This window comes from Bufo bufo, chromosome 3 (genome assembly GCF_905171765.1).
Source record: "Bufo bufo chromosome 3, aBufBuf1.1, whole genome shotgun sequence".
NCBI classification, from domain to species: domain Eukaryota; kingdom Metazoa; phylum Chordata; class Amphibia; order Anura; family Bufonidae; genus Bufo; species Bufo bufo.
Window position 1 is genome coordinate 293,970,276 of NC_053391.1, and position 16,205 is coordinate 293,986,480.

The 16,205-nt window shown below is 40.7% G+C and overlaps 1 protein-coding gene across 1 annotated transcript; it reads right to left on the bottom strand.

Annotated features, from left to right (window-relative positions):
* Positions 1–2,320: 2,320 nt before the first annotated feature.
* LHX1 (LIM homeobox 1) lies at positions 2,321–15,822 on the bottom strand. Its single transcript, XM_040424194.1, has 5 exons — positions 15,653–15,822; positions 13,898–14,127; positions 12,273–12,547; positions 4,624–4,789; positions 2,321–3,743 (listed from the first exon to the last, which is right to left on the bottom strand). Exons 1-5 carry the CDS (start codon positions 15,820–15,822, stop codon positions 3,364–3,366), a joined length of 1,221 nt encoding a protein of 406 aa, XP_040280128.1. The 3' UTR covers positions 2,321–3,363.
* Positions 15,823–16,205: the final 383 nt, after the last annotated feature.

Sequence of the window (16,205 nt, forward strand, 5' to 3'; positions counted from 1 at the left end):
CCATGGTTTTAGATGATACAAATTGCGTGTATATGTACAGACATTTCCAGACCTGTGGCATAAAATTCATTCAGAATGCAGAATAATGTTTAAGAAGTATATTGTACACATTTATGTCTGGAAGCCGCTGATATTTCTGTAGGCACATGTAGGTCAGCCGGCATTCACATCTGTGTGCTAGAGAGACGCACAGGGAGTGCGATTCTCCTGTGTCTAGCTGCAGGAAAACAAATGGAGAAAACGCCGCACTCATGCCACCTTCTGTATGATGGAAGCGACTATTTGTGCGACTTCATCATGTCATCACATTTCCTGCAAGGGCACCTCACTGCAAGCCACCCCTTCATCGCCGGGAAACATTTAGAAGCAGAAATATGTCTATATGTATTCAGAAACCCAGCCTGATATGACAAATAAAAAGTCATCATCATATTATCTGGCTAATAATACAGTAATAGACACCGGTGATAGATAGCTAGATAGATAGATAGACAGACATGATGTTGCTAGGTATTTATGATAGATAGATAGATAGATAGATAGATAGATAGATAGATAGATAGATAGATAGATAGATAGATAGATAGATAGATATTAGATAGATATTAGATAGATAGATAGATATATATTAGATAGATATGAGATAGATAGATAGATATTAGATAGATAGATATTAGATAGATAGATAGATAGATATGAGATAGATATGAGATATATAGATGATAGATAATAGATAGATAGAATAGATATGAGATAGATAGATAGATAGATAGATAGATATTAGATAGATATGAGATAGATAGATAGATATAAGATAGATAGATATTAGATAGCTATGTAGATATGAGATAGATAGATAATAGATAGATATTAGATAGATAGATAGATAGATAGATAGATAGATAGATATGAGATAGATAGATTGATATGAGATAGATAGATATTAGATAGATATGAGATAGATAGATAGATAGATAGATAGATAGATAGATAGATAGATAGAGAATAGATAGATAGATAATATATAGATAATAGATATATAGATAATAGATAGATAGAGAATAGATATATAGATAATAGATAGATAGATATTAGATATATAGATAATAGATAGATAATAGATATATAGATAATAGATAGATAGAGAATAGATATATAGATAATAGATAGATAGATATATAGATAATAGATAGATAGAGAATAGATATATAGATAATAGATAGATAGATAGATAGATAGATAGATAGATAGATATTAGATATATAGATAATAGATAGATAGATATTAGATATATAGATAATAGATAGATAATAGATATATAGATAATAGATAGATAGAAAATAGATATATAGATAATAGATAGATAGATATGAGATAGATAGATAGATAGATAGATATAAGATAGATAGATATTAGATAGATAGATTGATATGAGATAGATAGATATTAGATAGATAGATTGATATGAGATAGATAGATATTAGATAGATATGAGATAGATAGATAGATAGATAGATAATAGATAGATAATAGATAGATAGATAGATAGATAATAGATATATAGATAGATAGATAGATAGATATGAGATAGATAGATTGATATGAGATAGATAGATATTAGATAGATATGAGATAGATAGATAGATAGATAGATAATAGATAGATAGATAATAGATAGATAGAGAATAGATATATAGATAATAGATAGATAGATAGATATTAGATATATAGATAATAGATAGATAGATATTAGATATATAGATAATAGATAGATAATAGATATATAGATAATAGATAGATAGAAAATAGATATATAGATAATAGATAGATAGATATTAGATATATAGATAATAGATAGATAGATATTAGATAGATAGATATTAAATAGATAGATAATAGATAGATAGATAGATAGATATTAGATAGATAGATAATAGATAGATAGATATTAGATAGATAGATAGATATTAGATAGATAGATATTAGATAGATAGATAATAGATAGATAATAGATAGATAATAGATAGATAGATATTAGATAGATAGATAGATAGATAGATATTAGATAGATATTAGATAGATAGATAATAGATAGATAGATATTAGATAGATAGATAGATAGATATTAGATAGATAGATATTAGATAGATAGATAAGATAGATAGATATTAGATAGATAAATCTGAGACAGATAGATAATGGATAGCTTTAGCACAATGCCTTTTTGATCTAGAGGACATAGGTGTGAACAATCACATACCATATACATATGGATTTATTCTTTTGGCCAACCAATACACTGAATGAAGTACAAGTTATGTAAACATGAGATTTTCTATTTTTATTAAAAATCCACAAATTCTCCACATTTCCTTTCATACAGTGAATGGTCTAGTATGCACTGGAGGTCACACAAGCTTAGGCTTAATAATAACAATAAAAGACGTATGACAAATTTAATATATAAAGAAGAAGCAGCGGAACTGCATATTTGACCATAAAATTTAAATATTTTGGACTTTTTTAAGGACACAAAAATAAAACCTGTCTGGGACTATATAAGCCATTAATGAACGCTCAACGGGACTAAAAAGTATATCAAATGTTCGGAAATGGTGGAACTTGTCTCTGGCCTATTTGTGCTATTGGGTTATTTGGCGCCTGCCTTTCTTGTAGCCTTCTAGCACAGTGTAGCACGTCCTTCCAGTCAGTCCCTTCATCCACACAAAACAAAACTAACAAGAATTCATCATTTGGTTGATTGCTCAAAACGTTTTGCTTTTTTTTTTCTCGAGATTTTCACAGAGGTTTCTAAAAGTGGATTATTACTAAAAGTTTAGGCTCCTGAATAGAAGGTCATATACGTAAACAGTTGACTGCTTGAGTTCCATAGTCTTAGATTCCTAGGAGTGAAGGTAGTCAGTCTATAGCAGGCCTGGCAGCAGACCTTCTTGGTGAGGATACTCGATTGGCGTCAGTAGCTTTTTCAAGGTAGAAGAGTTGATGCTGAGGGCTTTATATTGTTGTATTTGCTCTTTTGGCTAATAAAAGGTTGTGTCCCACCCTTGTGTTCAGGTGAATAATATATTATTAATATGACTGCTAGTTTTATGTCTCCAACCTCTGAGGTGCAGAAAATAGACACTCTGAAGAACAATGCTGTTGCAGCACTTGACTCTACAGCTTCTCTAGTTTTTATGCTGAAATACTCACTTCTGTTGTTTCAGTAATTCCATTGCTTTCTGGTCATTTCAATCCAGACAATGTTGTTGATTCAGAGGGGACTATCACATAGATTTGCCAGTTCTGTACAGCACACCATTGTCAGGAGTGATGTCAACATGGTCCACTGTTCAGGAAAAGCTACCAGACTGCAGCTTCATTCATTTCTGGTGGATGTGACAAGTGATTTCCATATGTGGCACCACCGTTAACTGATAAAGATGAAAAAGGAGGACTCTGACCAAACACCTCTGCGGACATTGAGTGCATGGAACCGGGAAGGTTAGGCTCAGGGCTGGGGGAGTCTCCTGGAGGGTGGGACATAATGTCGGTGTAACGCTGGGCCTCGCTAGACGGGTGATGTCCCGGTAACGGGTGCTCCATGGTGCCTAGTGGGGTTCCTGCTGGTCCAGATGAAGGGACAAACGGCAAATCTACAGGAGTCTGAGCTTGCGATGAAGGAGGTCCTTGAGGAAAGAAGTCGTAGTTGCTTCCTGGCCCATAATACTCACTCTGGTAGTCTACAAAACCAAACAGAGGAATCGATAAACCCAGGGAAGAAATATAGATAAGCCAAACAGAGGAATTGATAAACCCAGGGAAGAAATATAGATAAGCCAAACAGAGGAATTGATAAGACCAAGGGAAGAAATATAGATAGGTGTAATAATTCAGTCTTCTAGCATTGGCCCAGACCAAAGGCTTCTACAAGTGATAGTTCTGACATTTTAATAAAAGATACAACTGAATACATCTCACAGCAAATGCGGCAGTGGCTGTCGTGAAATAAATAAATAATAATAATAATAATAATAATATATCGCATGGCTTTGCTGACCATCAGTACATACAGCTACGATATGCCCGGTCAATTCATTATCATGACATATTTTCACTAAACAGCAAAATAAAATCTACTGAAAATCAATTTATGGCAGAGCGCAATAGAAGTTAAATTAAGAAGCATCCTTAACAAAATGATCCTATAGTTTCTAGTAATAATAATAACAAAATAATAACTATACAAAAAATATTAGGTTCTCACAAACTGTTTCTAGTTCTGTTCCTAAAATATATGAATATTTCGATTGTCTCTGGTTGATACAAACCCTTATTATTCTACACACTGCGGACATAGTAATGCCCTTTGTGGCTGTAGCTTTGCCTATGACTTCCACTCCACTTTACTTATGTTTACCATTAATGATTAACCCTCTGCTTCATGCATCACAAGCCAGGGATTTTCCGAGCCTTTGCTGCTCTGATCACTTCCAAAGATAAAGGCAGAGCAATTAATATGTAAATATTGGGCAATAGAGGAAGCCGCAGAGCACATTACGCATGACAGACGGTATGTCCTCTATCTATAGGCACAGATATATGTATCCGGTATGTACGCACCTCCATAAAACGAGAAGGGTCCGTTAGGAATGAGCTCCCCGGGCTCCAGGCGGTCCACCAGGGGTCTCATCCTCCGGGGGCTCCGGAAGAAGGCGTGCCTACGGGCTCCTAGTGCGCTCAGCTGCTTCATCCGCCGCTCCTTGGATCGCCGGTTCTGGAACCAAACCTGCCACAGGAACAGACGCTCATCATCATCATCATCCTCATCATCCTCCTCCATGTGACCTCAGCCGCCTGCGCTCCTCATCATCTACACCCTATACTGTAGGGAACCTTCACCATTGGTCATAGCTGGCTTCCCCACACTGCTGATTACTTATCAAGTACAAACTGAGGAGTCTGCAAAGATTCGGGGTTGTTCCAGTGCATTTTCTACGAGGAGCCCGTCCAGAAGGCTGCAGGGAAATCAGGGTAGTGTCCGCTGTAATGGCGGTGACCCCGTTTGTTTCTGCCAGCATTTACATTACACAAGGCTGCATGTTTAATACTTGTTCAGACGTGCGGAATTTGGAGCTCTGACTATAGATAATGCTGCTTTACATTTCATTTCCATATCATTACTGATCATTCCTCTTCCCTACTGTTCTCCAGCTAGAGCCCAGATTCTGCCACCTTCACAAATGCATTTCTTTCCTTAACACCAGCAGATAAATACCAATTGTCCATCGCTTGTTAACAACTCCACAGTATCTGCTGGAGATTATATATATATTATATATTCTATATTCGTTTATCAATGCTCACAAGGGGTTTGTTTTGGATGATTATTCATGCCATGTTGATTGCCCCCACCCCCTCCCATACAGTTAACATCATTGTCTCTGGCACACCCCCTGTTTACACAAGGCAGAAGAGGAGATGAATGTAACGTCCACATGAAAGATGCGATCGGCAAGAAAAGAGCGTTTTATTGTTTGTCATTGAATTGCTGGGCATGTTTACACTGGGCAATGATCGGGAACAGCCCCGGTCTAATGGCGGTGCCAAGCTGTCAACTAGCCAGAGAGAGTCATGTTGCAGTCAATGATATTTGATCTGGTCCAGCCATGACAGAGGGAAACCTTGCCAGATAAATGTGATAATGGGGGAATTATCAGTGGTGTCCAAGGATTGTATTAGTTGGTGGAAATGGCGCCAAATGTATCAAAATGGAGACCTGTCATGTGACATGCCAAATGTAGAACAACTAGCCAAAGCAGGGTGCACACTTCTCTTACTTACACCACCTTATGGCTGAGATACATTTACACCAATATTTTGGTTCCAAAAGTGGTGCAAATATTTAGTAACATTTTTGACTTATCAACAAACCTTTTTGAGACAATTTTCAAAGTGTCTAAATACAGGATACATTTGTTTTGCTCTTTTCTTTGTACATTTCCCTTGGTTAAACTCCCCCTGTCAGTAAAAGGGATTTCTAACCACTGACAGACTTAGGCCTCATGAACACGACAGTGGTTTTTTTTTGCGTCCGCAAATTGTGCGTCCGCTAAAAAAACCAGATGCGGCATCCATTTTTTTTGGAGGATCCGTTTTTTTCCACAGATCTCATGTAATAAATGCCTATCCTTGTACACAAATGTGAAAAAAGTAGGACATGCAGACATGCACTATTTTTTTTGCTGAAGGGAAACACAGACAATGGACGCGGAACACAAACGGATGAACTATCAGCATTTTTTGCTGACCCATTGAAATGAATGGGTTCCCATCCTATCAGAACGTAGGCCGAGAAAAACAACTGTCATGTGCATGAGGCCTTAACAACATGAATTGTATATGCCATATATGTATCCTTTCTAAAGGCCTAACTCCAGGGCCTCCAGTAAAGTGTCACTCCACAGCAGCCTCCATGGACTGGGTTGTTTCAAGAGACTATTGATAGACCCAAAGACTACTGGGATTTTAGTGATTGATGGGGAGGTTATTAATGGTGAACCCCACTCATTATATAGTCCTGCCATATGTTATTGATATGCCTTGAGGGTTAGGGGTGGCACAACACTTTCAAGTGTTTTTTCCAAATTGTCATATGATTCAGAGACTAATTACAATCAGACAATAACCATAAGTAGTATAGGCTTTTTATATTAATTGAAAAATTACTTCAGTACACGGATCCGGCATCTATTCACTGCGCCGGACAGAAACATGGCGACCCCCCTTACACATGTCGGTTGTGTCTGGCCAGCTACTTCAGGCTGGGGGCTGGACACAGCTGATATATGTGATCTGCACTTCAGTGCACACATCCGGCGTCTATGCACCACATGCAGCATTTGACATCAGTGGGATCAGTTCTATCTTCACTTCCCCTCTGGTCTTCCACACCGCACCGGAAGGGAACTGAGCCGGACTGCTGCGAATATGTGAAGCTGGCCTGAGCATATTGGACATCTGGCTTCACAACTGATGTGCTGGATGTATGGACCACATGTATGGATCTGGATCCCATAGAAAACAATTTTTTTGCTTCACACCGGAGGGGAACTGAGCTGAATCACTGACATATGTGAAGGGCAAGGGGGCCTTAGGGTACATTCACACTAGCATTAGAAGAATCTGGCAGGCAGTTCAGTTGCCAGAACTGCCTGCCGGATCTGGAAATCTGTATGCAAACGGATATAATTTGTTTCTGGATCTGTCTGACAAATGTATTGAAATACTGGATCTGTCTCTCTGATGTCATCTGGAAAAACGGATCCGGTATTTATTTTTGTAACATTTTTAAAGGTCTGCACATGCGCAGACCGGAAAACCGGATCAGTCAATGCAGCAATTTCATGAATACTTAGTACTGGATCTGGCTTTAATACATTTACAATGGAAATTAATGCCGGATTCGGCAATCCGGCAAGTGTTCCGGAATTTTGGCTGGAAAAATTAGCGCAGCATGCTACAGTATTTTCTCTGGCCAAGGGACGGAACGGAAGACATCCTGATGCATACTGAACTGATTGTTTTCCATTCAGAATGGATTAGGATAAAACTGATGCGTTTTTTTCCGGTATTGAACACCTAGGACGGAACTCAATACCGGAAAACTTTAACGCTAGTGTGAAAGTACCCTTAGGGTGAATTTAAACATAGATTTGTTGGTAGAAATTCTGCAACTAAGAATCAATTCCACGCACCATTCTGAATAGAATTGTTTCGGAAATTTTTACAAAAAACATTCAGATGAATAGGACAGCCGCAGTTCTGCCACAAATCTGCTACGTGTGACTTCACTCTTACATTCCGTTTACATGCGTTTTTTTAACTGATTAAGCTAATTGGGCACTAATTGTTACAAGATAAAGTCTCATGTTATCTGATCTGGTTGTGTCTACAGATTCAAAATATGTAGCAAGTTATGCTTTTGGATACTGTAGAAAAAAAGATTTTCTTTTCAACAGGTTTGATTTATCTTTACTTTTTTCCAACTGATGCAAAACATATGTTTTTAAAATATTACTAATATTTTCTATACCCTTTTATTCTCGAGACATACTGTAGCATGCTGCAATTTTTGGGCCCAATGGTCTGACTAAACTGATGCAAAAAGTAATAATGGCTTTGTTCACACTGTACTTTTTGTTTGCTGATTACTTGCTTGATTAAGGCCTCTTTCACACTTGCGTTGTTGGGATCCGGCATGCACTTCCGTTGCCGGAGGTGCCTGCCGGATCCGGAAAAACGCAAGTGTACTGAAAGCATTTGAAGACGGAACCGTCTTCCAAATGCTTTCAGTGTTACTATGGCACCCAGGACGCTATTAAAGTCCTGGTTGCCATAGTGGGAGCGGGGGAGCGGTATACTTACAGTCCGTGCGGCTCCCGGGGCGCTCCAGAATGACGTCAGAGCGCCCCATGCGCATGGATGACGTGATCCATGCGATCACGTGATCCATGCTCTTGGGGCGCCCTGACGTCACTCTGGAGCGCCCGGGGAGCCGCACGGACGGTAAGTACACTGCTCCCCCGCTCCCTGCTACACTTACCATGGCTGTCAGGACTTTAGCGTCCCGGCAGCCATGGTAACCACTCTAAAAAAGCTAAATGTCGGCTCCGGCAATGCGCCGAAACGACGTTTAGCTTAAGGCCGGATCCGGATCAATGCCTTCCAATGGGCATTAATTCCGGATCCGGCCTTGCGGCAAGTGTTCCGGATTTTTGGCCGGAGCAAAAAGCGCAGCATGCTGCGGTATTTTCTCCGGCCAACAAACGTTCCGTACCGGAACTGAAGACATCCTGATGCATCCTGAACGGATTACTCTCCATTCAGAATGCATTAGGATAATCCTGATCAGGATTCTTCCGGCATAGAGCCCCGGCGACGGAACTCTATGCCGGAAGACAATAACGCAAGTGTGAAAGAGCCCTAAGAAATGTGGTTTTTGGGCTTGACCTCCCTCTTCTCACATACGTTTAATTGTTTTTAATCTTTGACAGAAATGTACGCATTAATAAAATGTGCATTACTTTTGGAATTGTGTCTGTATATAAACTGATTGGGATGGCAGGGTTGTTGTATGTTTATATGATGTGCCGAGTAATGAATTTCTAAGAATGCCGGTGGGGACAGAGCAATGGTCCGCTAGAACTGAATGTGATGAAATGATCAAATATGCATACAAAACAACAAAAAGACAAACACAGGAGTGAACCTGCATGTGTAGTACTACATGTAACGCACAGGTCAATACAAGCTGCCGCTTAGTTATGATGTCACATACATGTGGTTGGAAGAGAAGGGTTATGGATTTTAATATTAGAGAGTACTGTAAGGCTACCTTCACATATATCAGTTGTGCCTTGCTAGATGCTGGAGCTGGACACAACTGATATATGTGCACAGCACTTCAGTACACAGATCTGGCGTCTGTACACGGATTGTGGCGGACAGAAAAACTGAGCAAGCAGCGTTTTCTGTCGGGCACTATTTGACATCGGGCAACACAATTGATGTGCCAGAAGTACAAAGAGCAGAGATGAGCAGTGTCTCCAGGGGTATACTTTTACAAGGAAGATCTGGTGCTTTGGGTTTGTATCATAGTAACATAGTTTGTAAGGCTGAAAACATGTCCATCCAGGTCAGCCTGTTATCTGATTCAGAAGGCAAAAAAATGGGAAAAATTCCTTCTCTAGAAATCTAAAACTATAACCTGTAATATTAGCATACAGTATAGTTTTATGGGTTGTTAGTGTTTAGGGTTCTTTAAGTGCCTCGCTTAGCACATCAAGCCCTATATTTCCACTACTACATGGTACCAGATTTCTTTGACAAATCCTTTCTTTTTTGGTCCATAAGCGACATGCCCAAGTGTTTATGTGCAGGATCTACTTCTCCTTCCAAATACCGGTACGTCTGAGGCAGAGGAGGGTGGTCCTCCGTCAGCAACCTGCTCATGGTGGCCTAACACCACAGCCCCTTGTTGTTGCCTGAGAAGGCACCTGGGATATCGAGCATGCAGTACTGGAGGGCGTTATGGGGGTAGGTACATACATTTCCATCTTTCTTTTAGTTTCTTTTAGGCTACATTCACATGACTTTATGTGTTTTGCGGTCCACAAAACACTGATCGACAAAAAATACGGATGACGTCCGTATTGCATCCGTTTTTTTTGTGGATCCATTGTAAGGCCTCCTGCACACGAAAGTGTGCTGCCCGTTGCCGTATTGTGGACCGCATTTGCGGATCTGCAATACACAGGCGTCGTTTCGTGGGCATTCCACATCACGGATGCGGACCCATTCACTTCAATGGGTCCGCAAATACGGAGATGCAGAACGGAACCCTACGGAAGCACTACGGAGTGCTTCCGTGGGTTTTCGTCCCCTACTTCCCTTCTGCAAAAAGATAGAACATGTCCTATCTTTTTGCGGAACGGGCGGATCACGGACCCATTAAAGCGAATGGGTCCCCGATCCGCTGCAGCTGCTCCACGGTCGGTGTTCGTGCATTGCGGCCCGCAAATTGCAGCACGGCCACGGGGCGCACACGTTCGTGTTCAGGAGACCTACTGCTAATGTTTTTGGGGGAAAAATGACTTGTAAATGGATCCAATTTTTGGAATGGGAATACATTTGGAACAAAAAGTGACCAAAACAGGTAGATTTTTAGGACTGACTTCTTTATTTGCTTCTTGGTGTCAAAGGGGGTTGTTGTTTCCAACTACCTGTTTTAAGGTGTAAGGAGCTGATTCCCCCAAGCTCATCCACCTCCATCTACTCTGAGGATACAACTGAGCAGGGGCTACAGCTATGGCGCTTTATTCAAGTGTGAATGCAGCTGTACAAGACAGTTGTCTTCAGTAATCTCCTTAGGTAGTGGCATAATGACTGGCAGAATTGTATGGTAGTACCACATGTTCTGGTGGAAGCCTCTAGAGAAGCAGCTCTTGTCCTCCTAGGGCTCTCCCAGGGTGGCCGGCCCTTTATTTCAGAGACATATGGGGCTATTCAGTGAGGGAGGAAGGGTGGCTGCCATTCATGGACCGGTTATCTAAAGTAAATATGCAAATGTCGCTATTTTTAAAATGTCAACAAAACACCCCTCCAGGATATAAAAATATGTGGTAAATTCTGTAAGGTGACGCAAAACAGATAATTGTCTCCCTTCAGTCTAATTGGTCTCTTCTGATTTCATTATCACCCAGAAGGCACCAACAACTGAGGACTCAGAAGAGACCTGGACCCATGACGTCACACCCTAGTATGGAAAACGATGGTGGCTAACATGTTCACCCTGGGCTGGAGCTGCATGGACAACCCAAGCTGAGGCAGAGTAACCCACATCACTGCGCATGCGCCGGGCGAGTGGCATCTGCCTTCAGTCAGCGGACAGCAAATGGCACAACACCAGAGTGGTAGCCGACAAGTCTGTGCCAGTGCCAGGCTTTTCTGGTTTACCACCAGGCTGAGAAGAAGAATATAAAGGCCCCTTCATTAGAAAAGGCGGGAGTTGATAGATGTAGATAGATTGGTTGTAAGGAAACAATAGAGATAATGAAAGAGTAGAGTGATTGGCAGTGAAGGCGGTGTACATGTACATGTGAGGAGGACAGAACCGCCTCAGCCTCCTGGACTACAGAGGCTTCTGCTTGGCTTTCCCGCTTCAGGTCAAGAATGATTGAGTTAATTCTTATTACCCTGACAAGATTACTCCTAATTATCCCGCCACTAAAGTTCTTCCAATCTAACCTAGCCTTAATGATCTTTTAACCCTCCATTACACCCGGCTCTGCGGGTTTAGAAAGCTTTTAATAATCCCACCTCATTGTCATTCTTATTTTTCCATTAACCCCTCACATTTATGGTTATTAATTTCTACTCCATTTGCAAGTCGATACCCTTGTACGATTCTTTAAATGAGGAGAAAGGATGGGAACAGTGAGCCAGCGATTTATGCTATGTTCTCCTTCACAAGACTGAATATTATTATTATTAATAATTCGTATTATTAGTAGCACTACTATTTCCCAGCACATGAAGCATTTTCTCTGGGACACACAGCCACATTTCAGTGCCACTATCTGCCTCCTATTCCCTGTCACCGGCCACACTACTATGCTGCCTTGTGACCCCGGCCAGGGAGAAGACATGCTGTGGTTAGGTGCAGATAACTGAACACAACCCCGTTCACTCTTTCCTAAGACGTGCGGTACCTGGATGACTCTCATGTTCAGGCCGGTCTCTTGGGCCAGCTGCTCCCTGATGTGCCTGGTGGGTTTAGGAGTAGCTGCAAAGGCGGCCTTCAGGGTCTCCAGCTGCTTGGCTTTGATAGTGGTGCGGGGTCCTCTCCTCTTTGCCCCCAGGTTCTGGTCGTCGTTCTCGTTATTCCCAGTCTCCTTATCTGAGATGTTCGCGCTTTCAGAGTCCTTTGCGTCGTCTTGAGATGGGTCTTGGGAGTCAGGAGATAAACTGGGGTCACTGCCTGTCACTATTCCAGAAGGAAATAGAGAGAATCATATCAAAGGAAAATCGCACCGGGAACTGCGACCCTTACTAGTATCAGCCAATGGCCATGTGAACAAGACCGTCTCATCTATCTATCCATCTATCTATCTACCTCATGTCTATCCATCTATCTATCTATCTATCTATCTATCTATCTATCTATCTATCTATCTATCTACCTCATATCTCTCTCTATCTATATATCTATCTATATATCTATCTACCTCATATCTCTATCTATCTATCTATCTATCTATCTATCTATCTATCTACCTCATATCTCTCTATCTATTTCTGTAACTTAATGGAGGGGTGGTAACTAGAAGGAATAAAAGTAAAATACAAGGAGAAATTCACAAGGATATAAGAAATGTGTGCCTTCTTTGTAGGGATGAAGTATCTATCTATCTATCTATCTATCTATCTATCTATCTATCTATCTATCTATCTCATTATGTATCTTAGTGGAGGGGCGGGAACCAGAAGAAATAAAAGTAAAATACAAGGAGAAACTAACAAGGATACCAGGATATAAGAAATGTGTGCCTTTTTTGTATGAATGAAGTATCTATATCATATCTATCTATTTATCTATATCTATCTATCTATATCATATATATTTATTTATCTATATCTATCTATCTATCTATCTATCTATATCATATCTATTTATTTATTTATCTATATCTATCTATCTCATTATGTATCTTAGTGGAGGGGCGGGAACCAGAAGAAATTAAAGTAAAATACAAGGAGAAACTAACAAGGATACCAGGATATAAGAAATGTGTGCCTTTTTTGTATGAATGAAGTATCTATATCATATCTATCTATTTATCTATATCTATCTATCTATATCATATATATTTATTTATCTATATCTATCTATCTATCTATCTATCTATATCATATCTATTTATTTATTTATCTATATCTATCTATCTCATTATGTATCTTAGTGGAGGGGCGGGAACCAGAAGAAATTAAAGTAAAATACAAGGAGAAACTAACAAGGATACCAGGATATAAGAAATGTGTGCCTTGTTTGTATGAACGAAGTATCTATCTATATCATATCTATCTATTTATATCACATCTATCTATTTATGTATCTATCTATCTATCTATCTATCTATCTATCTATCTCATTATGTATCTTAGTGGAGGGGCGGGAACCAGAAGAAATTAAAGTAAAATACAAGGAGAAACTAACAAGGATACCAGGATATAAGAAATGTGTGCCTTGTTTGTATGACTGGATGAAGTCGAATCTATCTAATATCTATCTATCTATTGATCTATCTGTCTATGGTGGAGGTGGCTCGGGGCTTACCTGAGAGAAGACTGTTTTCTTTGGCAGGGTTGCTGTTGTTGTTTAGGTAATCTTCTTTGCAGACGAACTTGTTCTCGTCGATGATGTAGAGCTCCTCTCCGGTGGAGAGCTGTTTGTTGCACATCATACATGTGAAACAGTTCAAGTGGAACACTTTGCTTCTTGCCCTCCTGACCAGGTCACTGGGGGAGATTCCCTGGGCACAGCCAGCACACTTGGTACCAAAGCGTCTAGATGAGGCAAAGGTAGAAGGCACGGTCAGTTCTTCCATATACAGATAAAGTGCAGTCATAGGGAAAACTAAGTATGTGTGAGCTGATAATAGCGCCACAGATGCTCAGTTCCGCAGGATTTCCATGATGCTTAGTTATTATTATTATTATTAGTATTAATAATTATATTCCAAACATTGATATTATTACATGGCTATTATTACATGCCTATTTTTAAACAAATGATATTAAGGAAAAGAGGAAGGTACACGTTGACACAATTGAAGACCATTAAATGCCAGCATTCCTAGTGGACATTGCTATTATATTCAGTAATTACAATTTAGCATAAAAGTCTTGTCACGACTCTGAGATTTGCTGACACGAATACATTTCCTGTGGATGGATTACATTATTATAGCTTTTGCACATTTTGCTGAGGTTATCTCTATTTGTAGGTCTTCTTATAGTCTGAATTTTTTCCCTTGAAATCATTGGATCTTAGCACAATCAGACAATATTGCCACAGCACATAGAAGGCGCGTCACCTGTTTTCCGCATATTCTATGTGTCTGAATGGTGTGATGTCTGCGGTTTTTGTTTGTCTCAATTTTAGTGTATTGGTTTCTCGGAGCTTGGACTGCAAATAAGGAAGATCAGTGACTTCTGGCCGTAGATAAGTAGGTGTAATGTTGATTGTATGCTGTGTGGTTTCCTCCTCAAACACCTCTGCTGTCCAGATCCAGTTATCACTTCTTTCCTAAAATCTGCGCCAGTACTTACCCGGGGCCTGAGCTGGGGCCGCCGGACAAGGTGTCATTTCCTTCCAGCAATACACAAATACTTGTGCGTGTACACAAAGGGCGGCTTTTGCCTGCCGCTTTCTGGGCACTTCTATACCCCCTCTTATAATAAGCCGCATCAGTTCTGATAAAATAGCAGCTGCAATAAGAAGGCGAATATTTAATAGCCAAGAAAAGTCCTTACTTAGGGTGGCTGAATATGGATTCCTCGCCTGCTTGCGGGCTATGGGGTCATATTTTCCTCCTCGTCAGGAGCAGCAAACATGCTATTTCCCTGCCCGAGCCCATCGACATGAAAGGAGCAGAAAGATCAGCCTTTATCTCAGCAAAACTCGTCCCTTTCATCCATCAAATGATGATTGCAGCGACCGCCTGACCCCGGAAAAGCCGGGTGAGAGGGGCGTCCCGGGCTGTGTCATTACCAGGCCATTACGGTGGTCGGGCTTCTAAAGACATGCTGGCATCTGCTGATCGCCGGCTTTACATCTCCAAGGAGTCTTTATCTCCACTTTGTCACCACTAAAATATTCATCAGATGCTAAATAAATTCCCCCTCCACAAGGAGGATTTGTAGTCCGTCTCTGGTGCCTGATGTCTACCACGATGGGGGCATGGACTATACTGTACAGATTGTGTATGAGTACACTAGTTACATACTGCCATATCATACAGATAGCGCTAGCAGCAGCTGGAGAGAAGTACAGCTTCTTGTCACCAGTACTGTCACACAGAGCACTCACCTGAAGAAGTCGTTTTTACAGTAAAGCTTGCTTTCTCTAGAAAAACATTTCTCCGTTAAATTGCATTTACATTCACAGCACTGTACACACTTGACGTGCCAAGCCCTGTCCAGAACATTCAACAAGAAGCGGTCCAGGATGGGCCTCTCGCATCCAGCACAGTGCACCATCGTCTTTGGTTGGCTGATATATTGAGGGTTGCTGGAAGATCCAGGAGACAGGGGCCCCAAACTCTCAGCAGCTCTGTAACACCAGTGTGGCTGGAGGGCCGTCTTTCTGCAGATAGCTCCTCTAAATGATGGAGATCCCAGACTACCGATATCAATGGACAGGAGGCGTGAGAGGTTGCTCAGTCAGAGATGAAAGTGCTTCTGCTTCCCAAACCAAATGCCCAGTGGTTGGCTCTAATGTGCCAGCATTGGCACTGAGAGGCTTCACAAAGCTCTCTGGGAGGGGGGGTTAATTGGCTCTAGGTTCGGATCCCCGAGGTGGACTGGTTCTGCCGCCTTGTGCACGAAGGAAGGTCCTTATAGCCCATGAAGGTCCTCCAGGT

Coding starts and splice junctions, on each gene's coding strand:
- LHX1 (XM_040424194.1), bottom strand. CDS start 15,822: ATGGTGCACTGTGCTGGATGCGAGAGGCCCATCCTGGACCGCTTCTTG. Junction 14,128..15,652: donor TGTAAAAACGACTTCTTCAG/GTGAGTGCTCTG, acceptor TGCCTCATCTAG/ACGCTTTGGTACCAAGTGTG. Junction 12,548..13,897: donor AGAAAACAGTCTTCTCTCAG/GTAAGCCCCGAG, acceptor CTTCTGGAATAG/TGACAGGCAGTGACCCCAGT.